Raw genomic sequence first — 15,501 nt, 5'->3', positions numbered from 1 at the left:
TGTGTGTGTGTGTGTGTGTTTGTAGGTGTGTGCATGTGTGTGTGTGTTTGCAGGTGAATGTGTGTGTTTGTATTTGTGTGTATGTGTGTGTGTGTTTGTGTGCATGTGTGTGTGTGTTTGTAGGTGAATGTGTGTGTTTGTAGGTGTGTGCATGTGTGTGTGTGTTTGTAGGTGAATGTGTGTGTGTGTATGTGTGTGTGTGTGTGTGTGGGTGTGTGTGTGTGTGTGAGAGTTATCTGTGTATCTATGGGTTTGTGTCTTAGTGATCTTATATTCTTTGCATCTATGCATGTTTGTGCCTGTTTGAGGGATTGTGAATTGGCAATCTAAACCTCCATCTGAAAGGAGATCGCCTTCAGGGGAACAGCGCATGCTCTCAAGATATCTGGCAAAGGCTGATCCTTTCCTATCAAAACTATCTGCTAGCAGGGATTTAATTGTATATTATATATATACTGCAGGCTTTAGATTTAAGTGAGATGTTCATTCCAAGTCTGGTTGATGATATGGAAAGCAATGGGATAGATAGATACATGTGTAGGTTTATTTAGGTGTTGTTATAGGTCTATACAAACGCAGGGATCAGAGATCACCTTTCCTTTCACTGTTTCATAAAAGGTGGTGGTTCAATTGCCTCTCTGGCACCCTGAGCAGAGTGCTGAATCAGACAGCTATACCCTGCTGATCCACTGACTCCTGTTGGCCTGGTGAACTTCTTTACATGCTCTACTGGTGACCTTTACTTCCATTTAGGGATGGCATATCACATTTCACACCTACGTTTGGCTACAATGATATCATAGTGGGTTCTCAAGGATAATTTCAGTAAATAGCTTTAAGGACCCAATTTTACGTTATTCGGCCAAAGCAGAGCCACTTGTTCTCTCTAGATGTTACCACACTGCACGTTTGGGTCGATGAGATAGGGGGGGAAAAACACGGCTATTATTTGTTCTTGCTGACAATGACACAAAACAACAGCTATCAACAATTGCGGACTAAAATCAGGGAGACCACAGGGTTCAGCTGTTAACTAAGTCAGAACAAGACAGTGTTATAGCATGGAGCTTGTACCTTGCTGAAGGTCGCTATTAATTCACATTTTCTGCCACCCGTGTTGGTTTTCCAATCAGCAGGTGACAGTGGTGGGTAGATTGCTTTTGATTTATAGCCCACCCTGTCCCTCTTACCTGCTCAATAAAGACTTCCCCCACCACACAAACCAGCACCACCAGCTGTCACTCACATTAAGAGAGTCCTACTGCACACAATCCATAATAGAAGCCATCTCTTTCAACAGAATATTTTATACTGAAAGACCTAATCTTTAAAGGATTATAGTAGGAATAATCTAAAGAAATATTTACACAATGTCCTCTACTAGTTGTTTCTATACATGCAGATCATTTCTATTTCATTCTATTTCAATTAAAGTTTATTTTAGATCGGTTTCAGTGTGACGCTCGCGTGAGCGTCACACTGAAACCGTGTGTGTATTCAGCCGTGTGTGTATTCAGACGTGTGTTATTGGCTTACTGTGTGTTTTAATTATGTGCGTTCTTTTTTTAATCACACCTCATTTTACGGGAAAGGGATGCGTTTGTAATACAGCATTTCTATTATAAAAAACACCTTGTGATCATTTTTATTCAGGCCTTATGTATCGTGGCCAATTACATCGGAGCTCATATAGATTATCGGCAAATCGCTGCCTCCGAACTAAATAGAATCCTTCACTGCCGTTAACAATCATCATTAAAACTAAACATAGAACTTGATTTTATTTGCCCCTCTTCTGATAATATTCTCCATAGTGTGTGCGAGTTAAACTCAGAAGAGAAATGCTTTGAAACTTGTCAGGATATCACATGGACCAGCCTTGACGGCGGAATGTTTGGTATGCATCTTCAGATAAATGAACAACAGGTGTAAACAGCGTCTCTATATTATGTGTTCGGAACACAAAAGCCACTGTAGATTATCACAAATGACAATAAACATGTTAAACATTAAAAGAATACTTTTAAATCCTCATCAGAGTGAACAGATGCAAATGTATATGTATTTTGGGATCACTGTTTTAAAACATTCCCCCCTACACTAAGTGGTGGAATGGTTTCTCCCACCATGGCAGCGTCTGTCCTGCGTAGCGCTGACTGCAAATCAATAAGCCAGTCAAACAAACAGGGCTGGGCGATCGAAGTTGGGACAATTTACGGAGGCTTCTGTGACAGGAAAGTCGACGACAATAAGGATATGTATACAGCTATTATGCATAGAATTATATATGTGTGTCATTTAGCGGAGTAAGGAGGATATCCATGCCCACTCATTTTCTACTTATACAAGGATTTTGATGTATTTCGGTAGAACATTGTAGCTTATCTGAAAAGAAAACTACCCTCCCTATTCGATTTGAGGATGATTTTTGCAAATTCTGGAAACCCACTCAGGACTCCGTATCGCAAACAGGTAAACACGCTCACATTTACCAGCCATCCACCACACATAATAAAGCACAAAGCTGATAGAAGTCGCTAAAAAGGGGGTCTGTCTGACAGCAGCACACAGCCTAAATAAACTTATAGCCGACGCTCAAACAGAAAGAAGAAACTTACTTTGGTTCGGGCTACTTATGTAACGTTCATTTGAAATGGCATGCGTTGTGTTTCTGTGCGTGATGAAGCATTCAGATAGGCCACTTATGCATACTGAGAATACCTGCTGCTCGGGCCGTGGTCCACTGCTGGGGGGGATACAGGCCTGTGACCACAGTTGATGCTGTATTCTATGGTTATAGTGGCCAAATAGTCGACTGAACCCTCTAATTGCATGACTTTGACATATTTTGGATCATTAAAAAAAAAAAGTACACGAGCTGACAACGAACACCACTTCACAGAAACTCGATCGAACAGATGTTTGCAATTTCCATACTATATATATAATTGTTTAAACCAAAGGTCACCTAAAATGTAATTCCCTGTTTGCTTGCAAATTTGTTTTTCTCTGTGTCTTCCAGAATGATAGTATGGCTGTTCCATCTAGATTTTCTTCTTCTTCAAAACTCCCTTCGGCCAAACGATTTGAATTGGCATATTTACTCTGAAGTGCTCGCGCTGTTATCCTGTGGCTAGAGCTCCATGGGCGAGGCCTGTTACTGGAAGCCCTGTGTATTTCCACTTCGGATATGACAGGCTCTGCCGGTCTGGAGCTGGCTGATAAGATGCCGTCCTCTCCCCATCACAGGCTCTCTCACAGTCCTGCAGTAAGCGGCTGCATATGTATGAAAACAGAGAAGGGAAGTTTTACTCACCTGATGCCCAGACTGAAAATGTAGCTCGGGGCTCTGTGGCAAGCAGTCTTTCAAGAACGACTTGTCTTGTAGTGCTAGTTCATATGTTATGAACTATTGCTTGATTGTATCCGATGCATGGAAAAAAAAATTAAAAAAAACCCTATGATGATTAAGACCGAACTAGTATGATGACACATGCCACCTTTACTTGGGCACCAGTGAGGTCTTTTAGAAAATATTTGGTGCCAAACTGAGGTTTATTCAGTGTAAGTTAAGGAGTAATTCCTGTTTCTTTGGTAATTCATGTTAAGTACGTTTTTGGCCTGAATGTTGCCTAATCTGCGATTCTGGTAATCACCTCCAACAAATCGGGAAAATCCATTTACAGTCACGCCCCGGTTATGTTGTTTGTAAATGAGGACTCGTCATGAGAGCAACTGTGACATATTTCTCATTTATAATAGTGCAGTGTGATGATAAGGTTTTTTTATTTCATTTTCCGAGAATCGCAAAGGATTTTGTGACTATACTCTTCTGTCACCTATTCACGTAGCAACAGTAGCAAGATTATTGCTGGTATCTTTATGGCGATTACTGAGGGGCAGTTTTTTTTTTATCAGATAATCCTTTGTCTTTAATTTGTGGAACAATTTAGTTTGCGCCATTATAGTGAAAGTTCATTATTTGAACTTTGTGACACAGAAATGAGGACTTGTGCCACCAGTAAGTCAAACTTCTGTCGTGGTGAAGGCATGTGAGGCTGTTGACCAGTCGGTCACAAGAGAAGATTCTCTAGTCTTGACTTGGGTTGCTCAATCCTGTCACCACTTCATGCTTGGGATTCCTTCAGCTTCCTCTCAGCTTGTGATTCCTCAGAGGGGAGAGGGGAGGAGGGGGGGGGGGGGGGGTAATCAGTGTTGGATAGTAAAGAAGACAAATTCCCAAAGGAGAGAGCTCTCTCTCTCTCTCAGACTACGACATCTGTCTTGTAAACATAGAGCTAAACAGTTGCCCAATCGCTGAAGGATTTTTGATTTTTTTTTTCCCCCTTGTCAAAGGAGAGGCATTATAAGAAATACTTAGACTTAAAAAAAGGAACAAAAATGTAATAGTACGTGAAATTCAAAGTGCCAGTTGTTTGACTTTTTTTATTTTCTGTAATCTCAGAGCAAAACAAATTGGTTTTTTTTTTTTCTTAAATGAATACCAGAGGTCACTGAAACCATTCTGAACATATTTCTAAAGCGGCTCATTAATGACAGTGCTCAGGTTAAGAAGCTACAAGCCCCTGTGGACCCTGATTGTGCTGACTGCGAAGGTGTGATGGAGATTTTTCGGCAGATATGTATCCTCACACTGGATAGAAATCAACGTGATACTAATGATGGGGTGTCCAGACAGTTCCCCCCCCCCCACTAATATGTGACCATATGTGACTGACTTGGTGAGGGCACACAACAGGCCTTCATTGGTTTGTGTATCTGTGAAGTTATACACAGAGAGACATCTACTCATGTTTACCTGTTTGGTCTCTCCCGCCATTTCCAGACGCAACAGCCCAGCTTTTATCAGCTCTACAAAGCTCTGGAAAACCCACTGTACGCTGTTTGCCCAGCACCAATCAGCAGACACAGTTATCAGCCATTTGGTGAACGTACTGGAGTTTTTTTGCAGCATAATAATCTCCCTCGGGAGGTGGCGGAGAGCAAACAGAGCTAAAAGAGAGGGCTTATTGGTATTCCATTCAACAGATTGCCAGAAACACAACTGTAAAGGAATGCTAATGTCAGTCTGTATGTGCTGAATGTGTATATAAGCCCATTTGTTTCCTAAGAACTTTGCAATATCAACTTTGAAAGGGGAAATAATGTCAATACTATTCAGCTTGTTACCTCTGCCCAAAAGTGGCTGCAAAATGAGTTATTGCAGGTTTTAAGAGCAACTTAACTTCCCCATAGAAATTGTATTTCTGCGGGCCTCCAGTGGTTTAACTTCCCACCTTGCTGCAGTAATGTACAAGTGTACTCCAGGGTCTCTCAGTACACTCTGACATCAGAAGCACACTTCTGACTCCACTCGACCACACCCATTAGAGATGCTGGTTGTGGTCAGAGGCGTATCATTCGTGTAGACTTGAGAACTTTGAACCTCGACGATAAACAATATTATTTAATACATTTTTTTCTGTGTTTCCCTGTGTATTCCAGTCACCTTTTGCCCCGTCGTCACACCCCATGGCTCCACCCAGCCCGAGCAACCACAGCAGCAGCAGCAGCACTGCAGGCTGGGACCAGCTCAGCAAAACGAACCTCTACATCCGAGGCCTGTCCCCTTCAACCACAGACCATGACCTGGTCAAGCTCTGTCAGCCGTGAGTACCACACTTCCTCTCGTCATTATCTGCTATTGATCGGCCATTGATTTTTTGGCCTACTTAGTTTCGGAGTTTTAGAGAGTAGTGAGAATCAGCGGTGGCAGTCGTTTTTGACACACATTTGTTCAAATACAAATATGGTGTAAAAATGTAAAAGGCGAGCTGTAAATATGCATATTTTATTAGTAAAATTGCACACTTATTTTATTGAAACATCCGAAACTGTATTCATTTTTGTCTTTGTTGTAGTTTACAGTAGTACAAGTCCTTTCTAATAAGTTGACTTTGAATGACACATTTAGCCATAGGTTAGTTTAAATATCTTCCAAGAAATAATTTAAGATTTTATTATCTTTCTATGAAGAATAGAGTCGTTTTGGACCATGCAGAGTGCGCGGTGAGACACCTAAGGATTTATATGTGTATATTTGAAATTATAACAAATGCAGCCGTATTACAGACTTAATTTAAACATGAAAAATATATCTGGGAAGCCAAACAAGGACAAAGTGTATATGATGAGCATGTGTGGCACAGCAGCAGGGGTTCCATATATCATGTGTGTGAATAAAGGAGCGATATTGTCAGCTTTGGGCTCATCTACAGCTCTCTTTGTGCGCTGATGCCTTATATTTGCTGAGCAGAGAGACCACCCTGGTGCCTCAGAGATTTTATTCCTTCTTCTTTCCGAGGCCCTGACTTCAACAACACAAAGCTGCAAATTCATTCTTTGTGTGTTTAGAAATATATCACATATTGAAATTGGCCTCAGCAGTGACACTGTATTTTATTCGTCTTTATTTTATTTCATTAAGCATTCAGATGGATAAAAAACAATCCTCAAAATGATTTACTGTGAGAATGTATTTCTTTTTACTTTGAAATTATGGATTGATTCAAAAATGGATCTTCGGATTTAAGACCAACCTAAATGCCACAGTTTAATTTTTACTTTTTAATGTACAGAAATACTTCTCACTTCAAATGTGACCAAAAATATTGGACGTGCTGGTAATCACTATGTACATGTCGATGGTTAAATTACCCTCCTGGTGAACTGCAGAGTACATCGTGGCTTTTATCACAGTCACTGTGGATTATATAGGTCATTTTTAACATGATACCTATGGGCTGAATTCATCCACTGTAGTTGGCCAAATGGAAAACACACATTGAAGGAAATATATTTTAAGAGAGGCCTATGTACATTACGTAACTCTCAATTTTAAAGATGTTTTTTTCCCCACTTCATAGAGTATATTAACTCCTCTGGGCTGTGCAGAGTCTGTAGACAGTCTCATACAGTGGTTTACTTAAAAAAAAAGGACTGTTTAACTTTGCACTCGCATGCAGGGGATTTTAAGCACCACATGGAAACCACTTCCTGTTTCTCATATTTTTACGGTGATGCCATAGATTATTGCTCAACCCTCCCTCTCTGCGTGTTTTATAACTGGCTCAGTCTGGTAGATAATCCAGCTAACAATGCCTCGCCTATTTGCTCCTCCCCTAGGTATGGCAAAATTGTATCAACAAAGGCCATCCTGGACAAGACTACAAACAAATGTAAAGGTGTGTGAAGTTGTTCTTCTCTTTCCTACACTGCTCTCTTTTACCTCTCCTCTGATGAAGTATGTATCAAGAAACCTCATGAATCTCCCGGCAGGATTTTTCAACATCGTCAAAAGAGAATATCGTTTTAATATGTTCTCAAAAATTGGTAGACGTCCAATGTGGGAATTCTATCAAAACATCAAGTCATTCGACAGCTATGCAGTTGTGTCAGATGATCCGGGCAAGTCGGGAAACAGACAGCCAGGCCGCTTAAAGCTGCCTCCCAGCTGATGTTATTTTAAGCCCTCAGCCCTTGTCTGCCGGTTTGTCGCTGCTGTGGGTGTTTCCTGGGAAGAAGTAGCCAACTCCTCCTCTTCATGCTGAGTGTCGGCGTTGGTCTGATTCTGCCTAGTGCTGATGGGATTAGGAGAATGTTGTCACTCTCCTCTGGTTTATGCAGAAGCAAGTTAATTGATGGCTCTCAGTGAAAAGGGGCACTGTTAAAGACCTTGTAGAGCTCTGACTGAATTTTGCATAAAAGCCAAAAAGATGGTTTGGCAATAACTTTGTGCGGCCTTGAGTTTCACTCATTTCAGAACTTGGCTCTGATAACTAATGCTGTGTCTCAATTTGTATACTTCCGTTACTAAACTTCTATGTAGTACACTCTGTAGTGTGTGAATTTTGACAGGGCAGTGTTCTCAAATCAAACGCGCTTGTTGTGCATTTACTGGAAATGATGAACGCAACATTTTACTGTTTGTTCTTTTTAATGGCAAATAGCAACCGGATGGAGTAATAACAATTTGAATGCAATTGTCGACGGCCAAAGTATCTGCCGGCTTGTTTGCTCACCTGACAATTATATTAAAACTGAATAAGAATGAACTTGATTTTACTTTTCCTTCTGTGTCGCCATTTGGATAGTGCGGTGTTCGCCGTAGCAAACGCAACCACTGCAGCTTCCTAAGCTACCCTTTTTACAAGTTTGGTGGTCCCTCCCTTTCAGCCTCGTAGCTTAGATGGCAACCATTAAGGGTGAGAAGTTTCCAGCATTCCGCACGCGACTTTATGACTCCTATAAGTACACCGTCCGGGTGCATTTTGCCATACTTGTCAGTGTGAACGCGCTTATGCACTCAAGTAGCAAGTGTTAGTACGCAAGAACGCAAGTTGAGACACAGCGTAAGACAAGGATTCACATTAAACTTTGAGTACCGATGTGACTCGGCTGAAAGCACCCTGACATATTCACCTTAATTAAGCTTGAAAAGGTTAAATATAGCAGCTGCGGTAGAGGGTAGGGACCATAGGTTCACCCTGTTTGTACCCCCCAGGACAAAGAGCCGACCTGAGCCATGAACATCACACTGGTATCTGCATCCTCAGCACATTTCTACCTCTCCTTCCACCCACACACACACACACACAAAAGCTCACTTAAATACAATGTAGACAGTTAAATATACCAATATAATACAGAACATACAGACATACACATTGGAAATTAACATAGTGAGACACGGTAAATAAAGTTTTGTTATACCTCCCTATGAACACACAACCCATCACCATCTGCCACACAGGCATAGGTCCTCCCACGCAACACTGAGGCTCAGTCATTTGTTTGTGCTGGCTATATAGAACATTGTGCTAACTGTGCTGCTTGTCTCCTCAGGATATGGCTTTGTGGACTTTGACAGCCCCGCCGCTGCTCAGAAAGCTGTGGCCGCCCTGAAGACCACTGGTGTCCAAGCTCAAATGGCGAAGGTGAGGATTCATTGCAGTCTAATCCTGATATCACGCTCATACACGTCACCCAATAATCCCGTTTCTCTTCCATCTGTCTGGCGAGGAAACCTAAACCTAATCTTTGTGCTATTAGATAGCACGACTGGAATCCTTGACTGCAGAGTGTGTGCTCCCCAACTCGGTAGTGACTCTGAGAGTTGAATCATGAAGGAAGCATGTGCTGATAACAGTAAATATACAGGTTGTGTCTATGGAACTGAAATTTGATTTGAGGCTCAGTTTAGCACCAGATTAACTGAGAGACTTGCATCTATTTCCAGAATCAATGTGGCAAATGTGCACAAAGTTGTTGAAGCTTGAATGTCTCAGTTTGCGTGTAAATATTGAAAAGTGTCTGTTTGATATATAATGACCTGCGAGGTCACAATGTCAGTTACTTACAGATGACATTCACAGTGAGCATTTAAATGCATTTAACTGTAGTATTCTATTGAGACATTGGCTGTGTCATTATAACAGCATGCTGCTTTTTATGCTGCCACCTGCTGCCCTCTGCGTGGTGCTCCGTCTTTCTCTCTTTCTTATTTGTCTCATTCTCTCCTCCATCTCATGTCCATTTTTTTTTTTTCATTTTGGACTCTATTTATAATCTATACGTGTCTGCGTTTCCCTGCATGCGTATCCATCATTGATGGTTCTCAAAGGTGTTCTGTCCGCTGACAGCTCCCAGCCAGGCTTTCGAAGGGTTTTGCATACGAGTGGCGCCAATAGTCAGACTATAGAGGGTAGAGATTGGTGGCGCTGACAGTGGGATGACGTAGCAGAGACATTATCCACCATGTGGACATGTTTAGGGAGCTGAAACTAGTCTTTCTGTCTCCTTCAAAGCACCATTACACAAACAAAAGATTATTTTACTTAAACCTTGCAAAAATGAACTTGCAGCAAATGAGGCTTCATGCTGCAAATATGTTTAAAAAAACCATTGGCAAACATTGCAGGAAATACAAAAAAAGTATCTTCTACAGTAGATACAGTAGATGCATTAAAGGTTATTGCACTATTGCATTAAAGGTGCCTAGTGTTTTGTTGACAGACAGTCATTAATACACTACAGCTCCAGCTTTAGGAGTTTTTTGGATAAAGGGCTTTTAAGTAGGACTGTAATACTTTAATATGCTCTCTGACATCAGTAAAGGAAGTAAATAATTGTGTGTTGTTATGGTAACAGGAACCAGTCAGGGGAAATTAGTTCCCATACGACACCGAGCAAGAACCCTTGGCCTCATTTCCCTGTCTGGGGATCTGTAGAGCTTCTTGACATGCCTCTGTGCACCCATTTTACTTTTTTAATTAAAATAGAGCAGCTCCAAGGGGCTTGCTGAAGTTTAATCTTTGTATTGTGGAAGGTAAATGCCATTATAAAGTGTGAGCCTTTCACTCTAGCTTTATTCTCACTATTGCTGAAGCTTGTTTGAGCTTAATGGACTCTCTGACAAAGGTCCCTTTTCCTGTTTTTTTTTATCTGCCCAGGCACCCTTAATGGACTTTCTCTCATTATTATTTCAAAGGCAGCTGGTGGGAAGTGGCCAGATAAGAGTTTCCCTTCTTTTTACCATGTTATTCCAATTCATGTCTTGTAATACTCGATTCTGTGCTTCCCTTTCTCTGTATGCATATTGGGCATTTACCGTAAGTTATTAATATAGTCAACATTGTATATCGTGGAATTATTTTAGATGTTTTTATCAAGCTGCGGGAATGACATTAAAAGAGGAATGGCATTGTTTAATATTGTTTCTTGTGACCGGAAAGTCACAGTGAATGTGGGCAGAGGAAGTGAAAGAGCAGCACTTGCTCTTTGCCACACTTGTGAGGGCCCTTGGGGAAGACACTCAAATTCCCAACTGCTTCAGTGGAGCTGCTGAGGGGCCAACAGATAAGGCTGAGACGGTACTGGGCCCTCACCAGGTGTGAATGTGGAGTATTTAGTTCCGAAACAAAAAGCAGAAATTCTACCCTAATATATCCTTGTAAAGGTAAACGTGTGTATACTGTAGATCACATACTTTTTACAGCATCCTACGCATCTTGTCTCTGTAGTGAGGCAAAGAGTAGCTTCACATCCATCTTCATCAGCTCTTCTTCCACAAACGTGCATCAGTCACAGTTAATGAATGACTGATGGGTGGTGACCCATCCAAAGCACAAACGGATGTCTTATCTCACTGCCATGTTGTTTTCCCTCCGTTTCTCTGAGCCTTTTTTCATACATGCTGTTGGTTTTCTTTCTTTCAAATTTCTCTCAAGTGATGAAAGTCTGTTTAAAAACAGAGACGCTGCTATGGTTCACTTACTGCACCAATAGAACATGTGACCATTCACTTCACCCTCCGACTCTCTTTGAATAAGTCACGAATATCATTTCTTCTGGAATACAAACTATGTCACAATAAAGGCCAGGCCAAAATGTATCTTGCATGAAGTAATGTATACAAACAGAAAATAAACCAGCATTCAATTTTTAAGAATTTACCATTTGCCTAATTGGGGGCTATTAAGTGAACAGTTACCAGTTTAAATGCTCGGCTCTGTAAAAGCAGGTAAGTGTATCACTGAAGGTCTCCTGCTCTCTTTTGAGTTATAAGAGCTGCATAGAGCTGAGGTGTTGAAACGGATGCACCCCTCACTCCATCATCCCATCTCTCCTTCCATCTGTGTTCAGGACCGACTCCTTGTGATTGGACTCCTTTCACTGTGTTTTGTTGAATATTTGTTGAAAGTCAACATTTCTGTTGAAATGTTGACTTTACTGCCAGTGTACTAAATCAACCTGTCCTTGTTAACTGACTCTGAACAACACAACGCTGATGGATATTTATGGTGGGAGGCCGCTCTACCCAGGGAATTGTTTCCGTGTCTTATGTTTCTGCTGATGCTATTAAAATACAGCAAGAAATCGGCTGATGTGAGCCTCAAGCTACTGTGGGCCGCATGCAAATGTCTTTCCATCACTGTTCACCATGACCCTTTACTACCTAAAACCCCCAACAGAGACAGACAGGAAGAAGCAGAGACACGTTAACCCCTTTACTGATATCCCTTTTAAAGTCCATTAAACGTTTAGCCATTTCCAGGGATACGTGATATGGAATTTTATGGAAACCCCCTCTTCTCTTCTCTTTGTTACTAAAGCCAGTGGGAACGTGATACCACAAAGGAATGTTTTTGTGTTTTCCAGGTGTTTCAATAATTTCCTATAGTGTAATTACATTGCCTCTGGCTTCTTTTTTTCACTGTCCAGCAACAAGAGCAAGACCCGACAAACTTGTACATCTCCAACTTGCCTATGTCTATGGACGAGCAGGAACTGGAGAACATGTTAAAGCACTTCGGCCAGGTCATATCCACACGCATCTTGAGGGACTCCAGCGGAGGCAGCAGAGGAGTGGGCTTTGCAAGGTCAGATCATTGTGTTAGTCATTGTCAATGACTCGTGGTCCTGAAACAATATTAAGAGATAGTTAGCATTTTAACTATGTCAAATATGACACAATGGTATGATTAAACTAAATAATATGTCAGCCCTGCGAGATAGTGGCAACCTGTCCTGGGTGTACCCTGACCTCGCCCCAATGTCAGCTGGGACCTGAACAGGCTAAGCGGTTAAAGATAATGGATGGATGTACCAGTGAAATGGAAGTGATGTCAAGGAAAGGAGACAATTGGCAAGATCTCCTTTACAACATTAGACAACAAAGACTATGGGAAATGTGGCTGTTAAGATAGAATACTGCTGAATATATCAAAGGATCCGTAATACCAACAACTAAGAATTTCAAATTGTTTATAAAGATTTAAAACTCTGATTTCTCATCATAAAAATCCCCATGCAGTTCAATGCAGAATAGGTTTCATTTCTGAAATGAATACTTAAAAACACATGGCTATGGTGATGAGAAAAAAGGCGGAGAGAACAGTTCATGAATGAACAAATGGAAACTTCTAATGAGAGAGAGTTTCACAATGACTGGGTGATTTAATTATAGAAGCACCGGCCGTACTTGTACAACCTGACGTTTGACGGTAACCCTGACAGGCGGTGCCAGGGTCACGATTGACAAACATTATAATGCCTCATTGGAATGTTTGTGTAAGTGGGTGTGCACTAATAGGTCCGTGTGGCCAAATGGTGGAGAGTGTACAAGTCTTTTACAACATGTGTACATTTTGTCTTTCATAACTTCAGGATGGAGTCAACTGAAAAATGCGATGCAGTCATTTCTCACTTCAATGGAAAGTTTATTAAGACACCTGCAGGTGTTCCAGGTAAGACTTGCAGTATAATGATCTAATATTGCCAGGTACGCACTGCATGTAAAATATTCTAGTTCAACTGCCATGCCATAAATATACTACGTGAAAGAAAATTTCCGGATGTATCTTATTATGGCTTTAATTTGTACAAAGTTAATAGATGGGATGAAGTGGTCAGCCAACTGATTCTTGCCTCCAGCTGGAGTCAGTGAGTCTGCTGCTCATACATACTCGGCCCTAAGGGGGAAGAGCACAGACAAAGAAAACGTGAGAGAGAGGGAGCTGCTCTGTGTGGCGTCCGCTCCCTCTCTAAGCTTTTTAATTGGATTATTAGACTGAAATAGTCTCTGCTGGCCTTGCCTCCTTTAGGAAGGGGAGGGGATTACAGCTCCACAGCTGCCAAGTTAGATGTCTGCATTCCCAGGCTGGCTAGTAAATGTGCACTCCCAGGCTTCAGGCAGTGAATGACTGTATGGCAAGCAATAACAGACGGCAACGCGTGTATGAGATAACGTTTAACACGAAGCCTTTTACTGTATTCTCTCGCCACTGATCTCTCTTTAGCGCCATCTGAACCTTTGCTGTGCAAGTTCGCTGATGGTGGACAGAAAAAGCGACAAAGTCAAAATAAATTTACCCTGAATGGTCGCGGTTGGGGACGCGACAGTGACAACAGACTGGTAAGTGGTGATGGAAACCAACCCATAAATAATAAATCTTAAGTGTTGAATGATAAACAACAGAGCGTGTCAGAAATATTGATGAAAAAAGCAGAAGCACTTTAGAGCGACTCTATTGTTTAGTGTTGCTGAAGAGTCGTCTTCTATAAATCTCACGGATCCTATCAGTAGCTACTCATTTTTATTGAGTTGTAATCCTGGTTATGTTCCCTGCTGTTAATTATGAAGTCTTTTGTAGTCAAGGGTGCCCTCTTTCAGGTGTGAGCACAATAGATACACAATGGACCGTCGTTGGGATGATGTTGTGTTGGTTAAGTGTTAGTGTCACAAGCTTCTCTTTAGTCGCCAAACCTGTGCCGTCCTTTGTTCCCAGGCCGGAATGACACTCACATATGACCCCAGTGCAGCTGCTATGCAAAATGGGTAAGCTACAACAACGGAGTAGATTGCTCTGTTCGTGGTCAGAATACAATTCATTGGGTTTAACTTACTTTATTTTATTGAATTACACTTTATTCTGTGTCCTCAGATTTTTCCCACCAGCATACAGTATCTCCAACAGGATGCTCGCTCAAGCATCCATGTCTCCTTACATGTCTCCGCTTTCAACATACCAGGTTTGAATCCCTCCCTTCAATGTAGCTTTGACACTGTAATTCAACAAAGACTTTGCATGCGTCAGTTTCACACGCAGTAACTCGGCTCACCCGTCCTCTGGTGTTTTTTGAGGTGTGGATTAAATATGTGGATGAGTGTGTGGACAAAGGGCACAGTTGCCTTTCATGCTTGTTGCCGTCACAGTAGCATGTGATCTCTGGAAATGGCAGCTGTTCAATGCCGGTGTGTTTACACTGTGTGTTTGTGTGGTGCTCCAGGTGCAGAACCCATCCTGGATGGCCCATCAACCCTACATCATGCAGCACCCAGTAAGAACAAAATCTCTCCTCATCATCACTGTCTTCCTCACAACTCTATCTTCCCTTTTTTCTCTTTAATCCAAACATTTCCCTCTGTGGTTGTAACAGAAGTGAAACATTTCTCTGTAAACAGACAGACACAATATGGGAGAGTAGTAGTTACACATAAGGTGACGCTGATCCTTGAGAATTTACAGTACTAAAGTGTTTTGTATAGGAAAGTAAAAACGACTGCTTCGGAGAGGCTATGTGAAGCTGTGTATTTGATGACAGATGTCGAATATTTTTTTTTATCACGGATGGGTTTGAACTGCGAGAGAAGACTCCTTTCTTACTTTGAAAGGGAGCCAGCATAGATGAGAAAACACTGCTAGATGCATCAGGCCAGCCAAGATGCTCATAGACAACTTGCTCAGCTTGTTACATTTCACCTTCTGGTGTGGGCATTAGATGTGAAGTCTGAGATTACTGTTACTCTTTGCCTGAAATCCAATCCTGCAAAAAAAAAAGCACATTAACGCATATACATCCCAGATATTCTGCATACTTTACGTGACATTCTATCATCTTTAATCTATATGTTTTTTGAGGAATATATTATATATATAT

The 15,501-nt window shown here is 41.4% G+C and overlaps 1 protein-coding gene across 2 annotated transcripts; it reads left to right on the top strand.

Annotated features, from left to right (window-relative positions):
- Nucleotides 1–2,176: 2,176 nt before the first annotated feature.
- On the top strand, nt 2,177–15,481 carry rbms1b (RNA binding motif, single stranded interacting protein 1b). Of its 2 annotated transcripts, none has more exons than XM_031858369.1 (10): nt 2,177–2,472; nt 5,506–5,669; nt 7,186–7,244; nt 8,905–8,996; nt 12,283–12,440; nt 13,228–13,307; nt 13,860–13,975; nt 14,349–14,398; nt 14,505–14,592; nt 14,851–15,481. In XM_031858369.1, exons 1-10 carry the CDS (start codon nt 2,422–2,424, stop codon nt 14,968–14,970), a joined length of 978 nt encoding a protein of 325 aa, XP_031714229.1. In that variant the 5' UTR covers nt 2,177–2,421; the 3' UTR covers nt 14,971–15,481. The 2 variants fall into 2 exon arrangements, with proteins under 2 accessions (XP_031714229.1, XP_031714228.1); XM_031858368.1 differs by lacking the exon at nt 2,177–2,472 and adding an exon at nt 2,488–3,268.
- Nucleotides 15,482–15,501: the final 20 nt, after the last annotated feature.

This window comes from Anarrhichthys ocellatus, unplaced genomic scaffold (assembly GCF_004355925.1).
Source record: "Anarrhichthys ocellatus isolate YVR2014 unplaced genomic scaffold, GSC_Weel_1.0 scaffold20, whole genome shotgun sequence".
Lineage (NCBI taxonomy): Eukaryota > Metazoa > Chordata > Actinopteri > Perciformes > Anarhichadidae > Anarrhichthys > Anarrhichthys ocellatus.
Note: the sequence above shows the minus strand (reverse complement) of the source record. Positions and strands in the feature narration are given on the sequence as shown.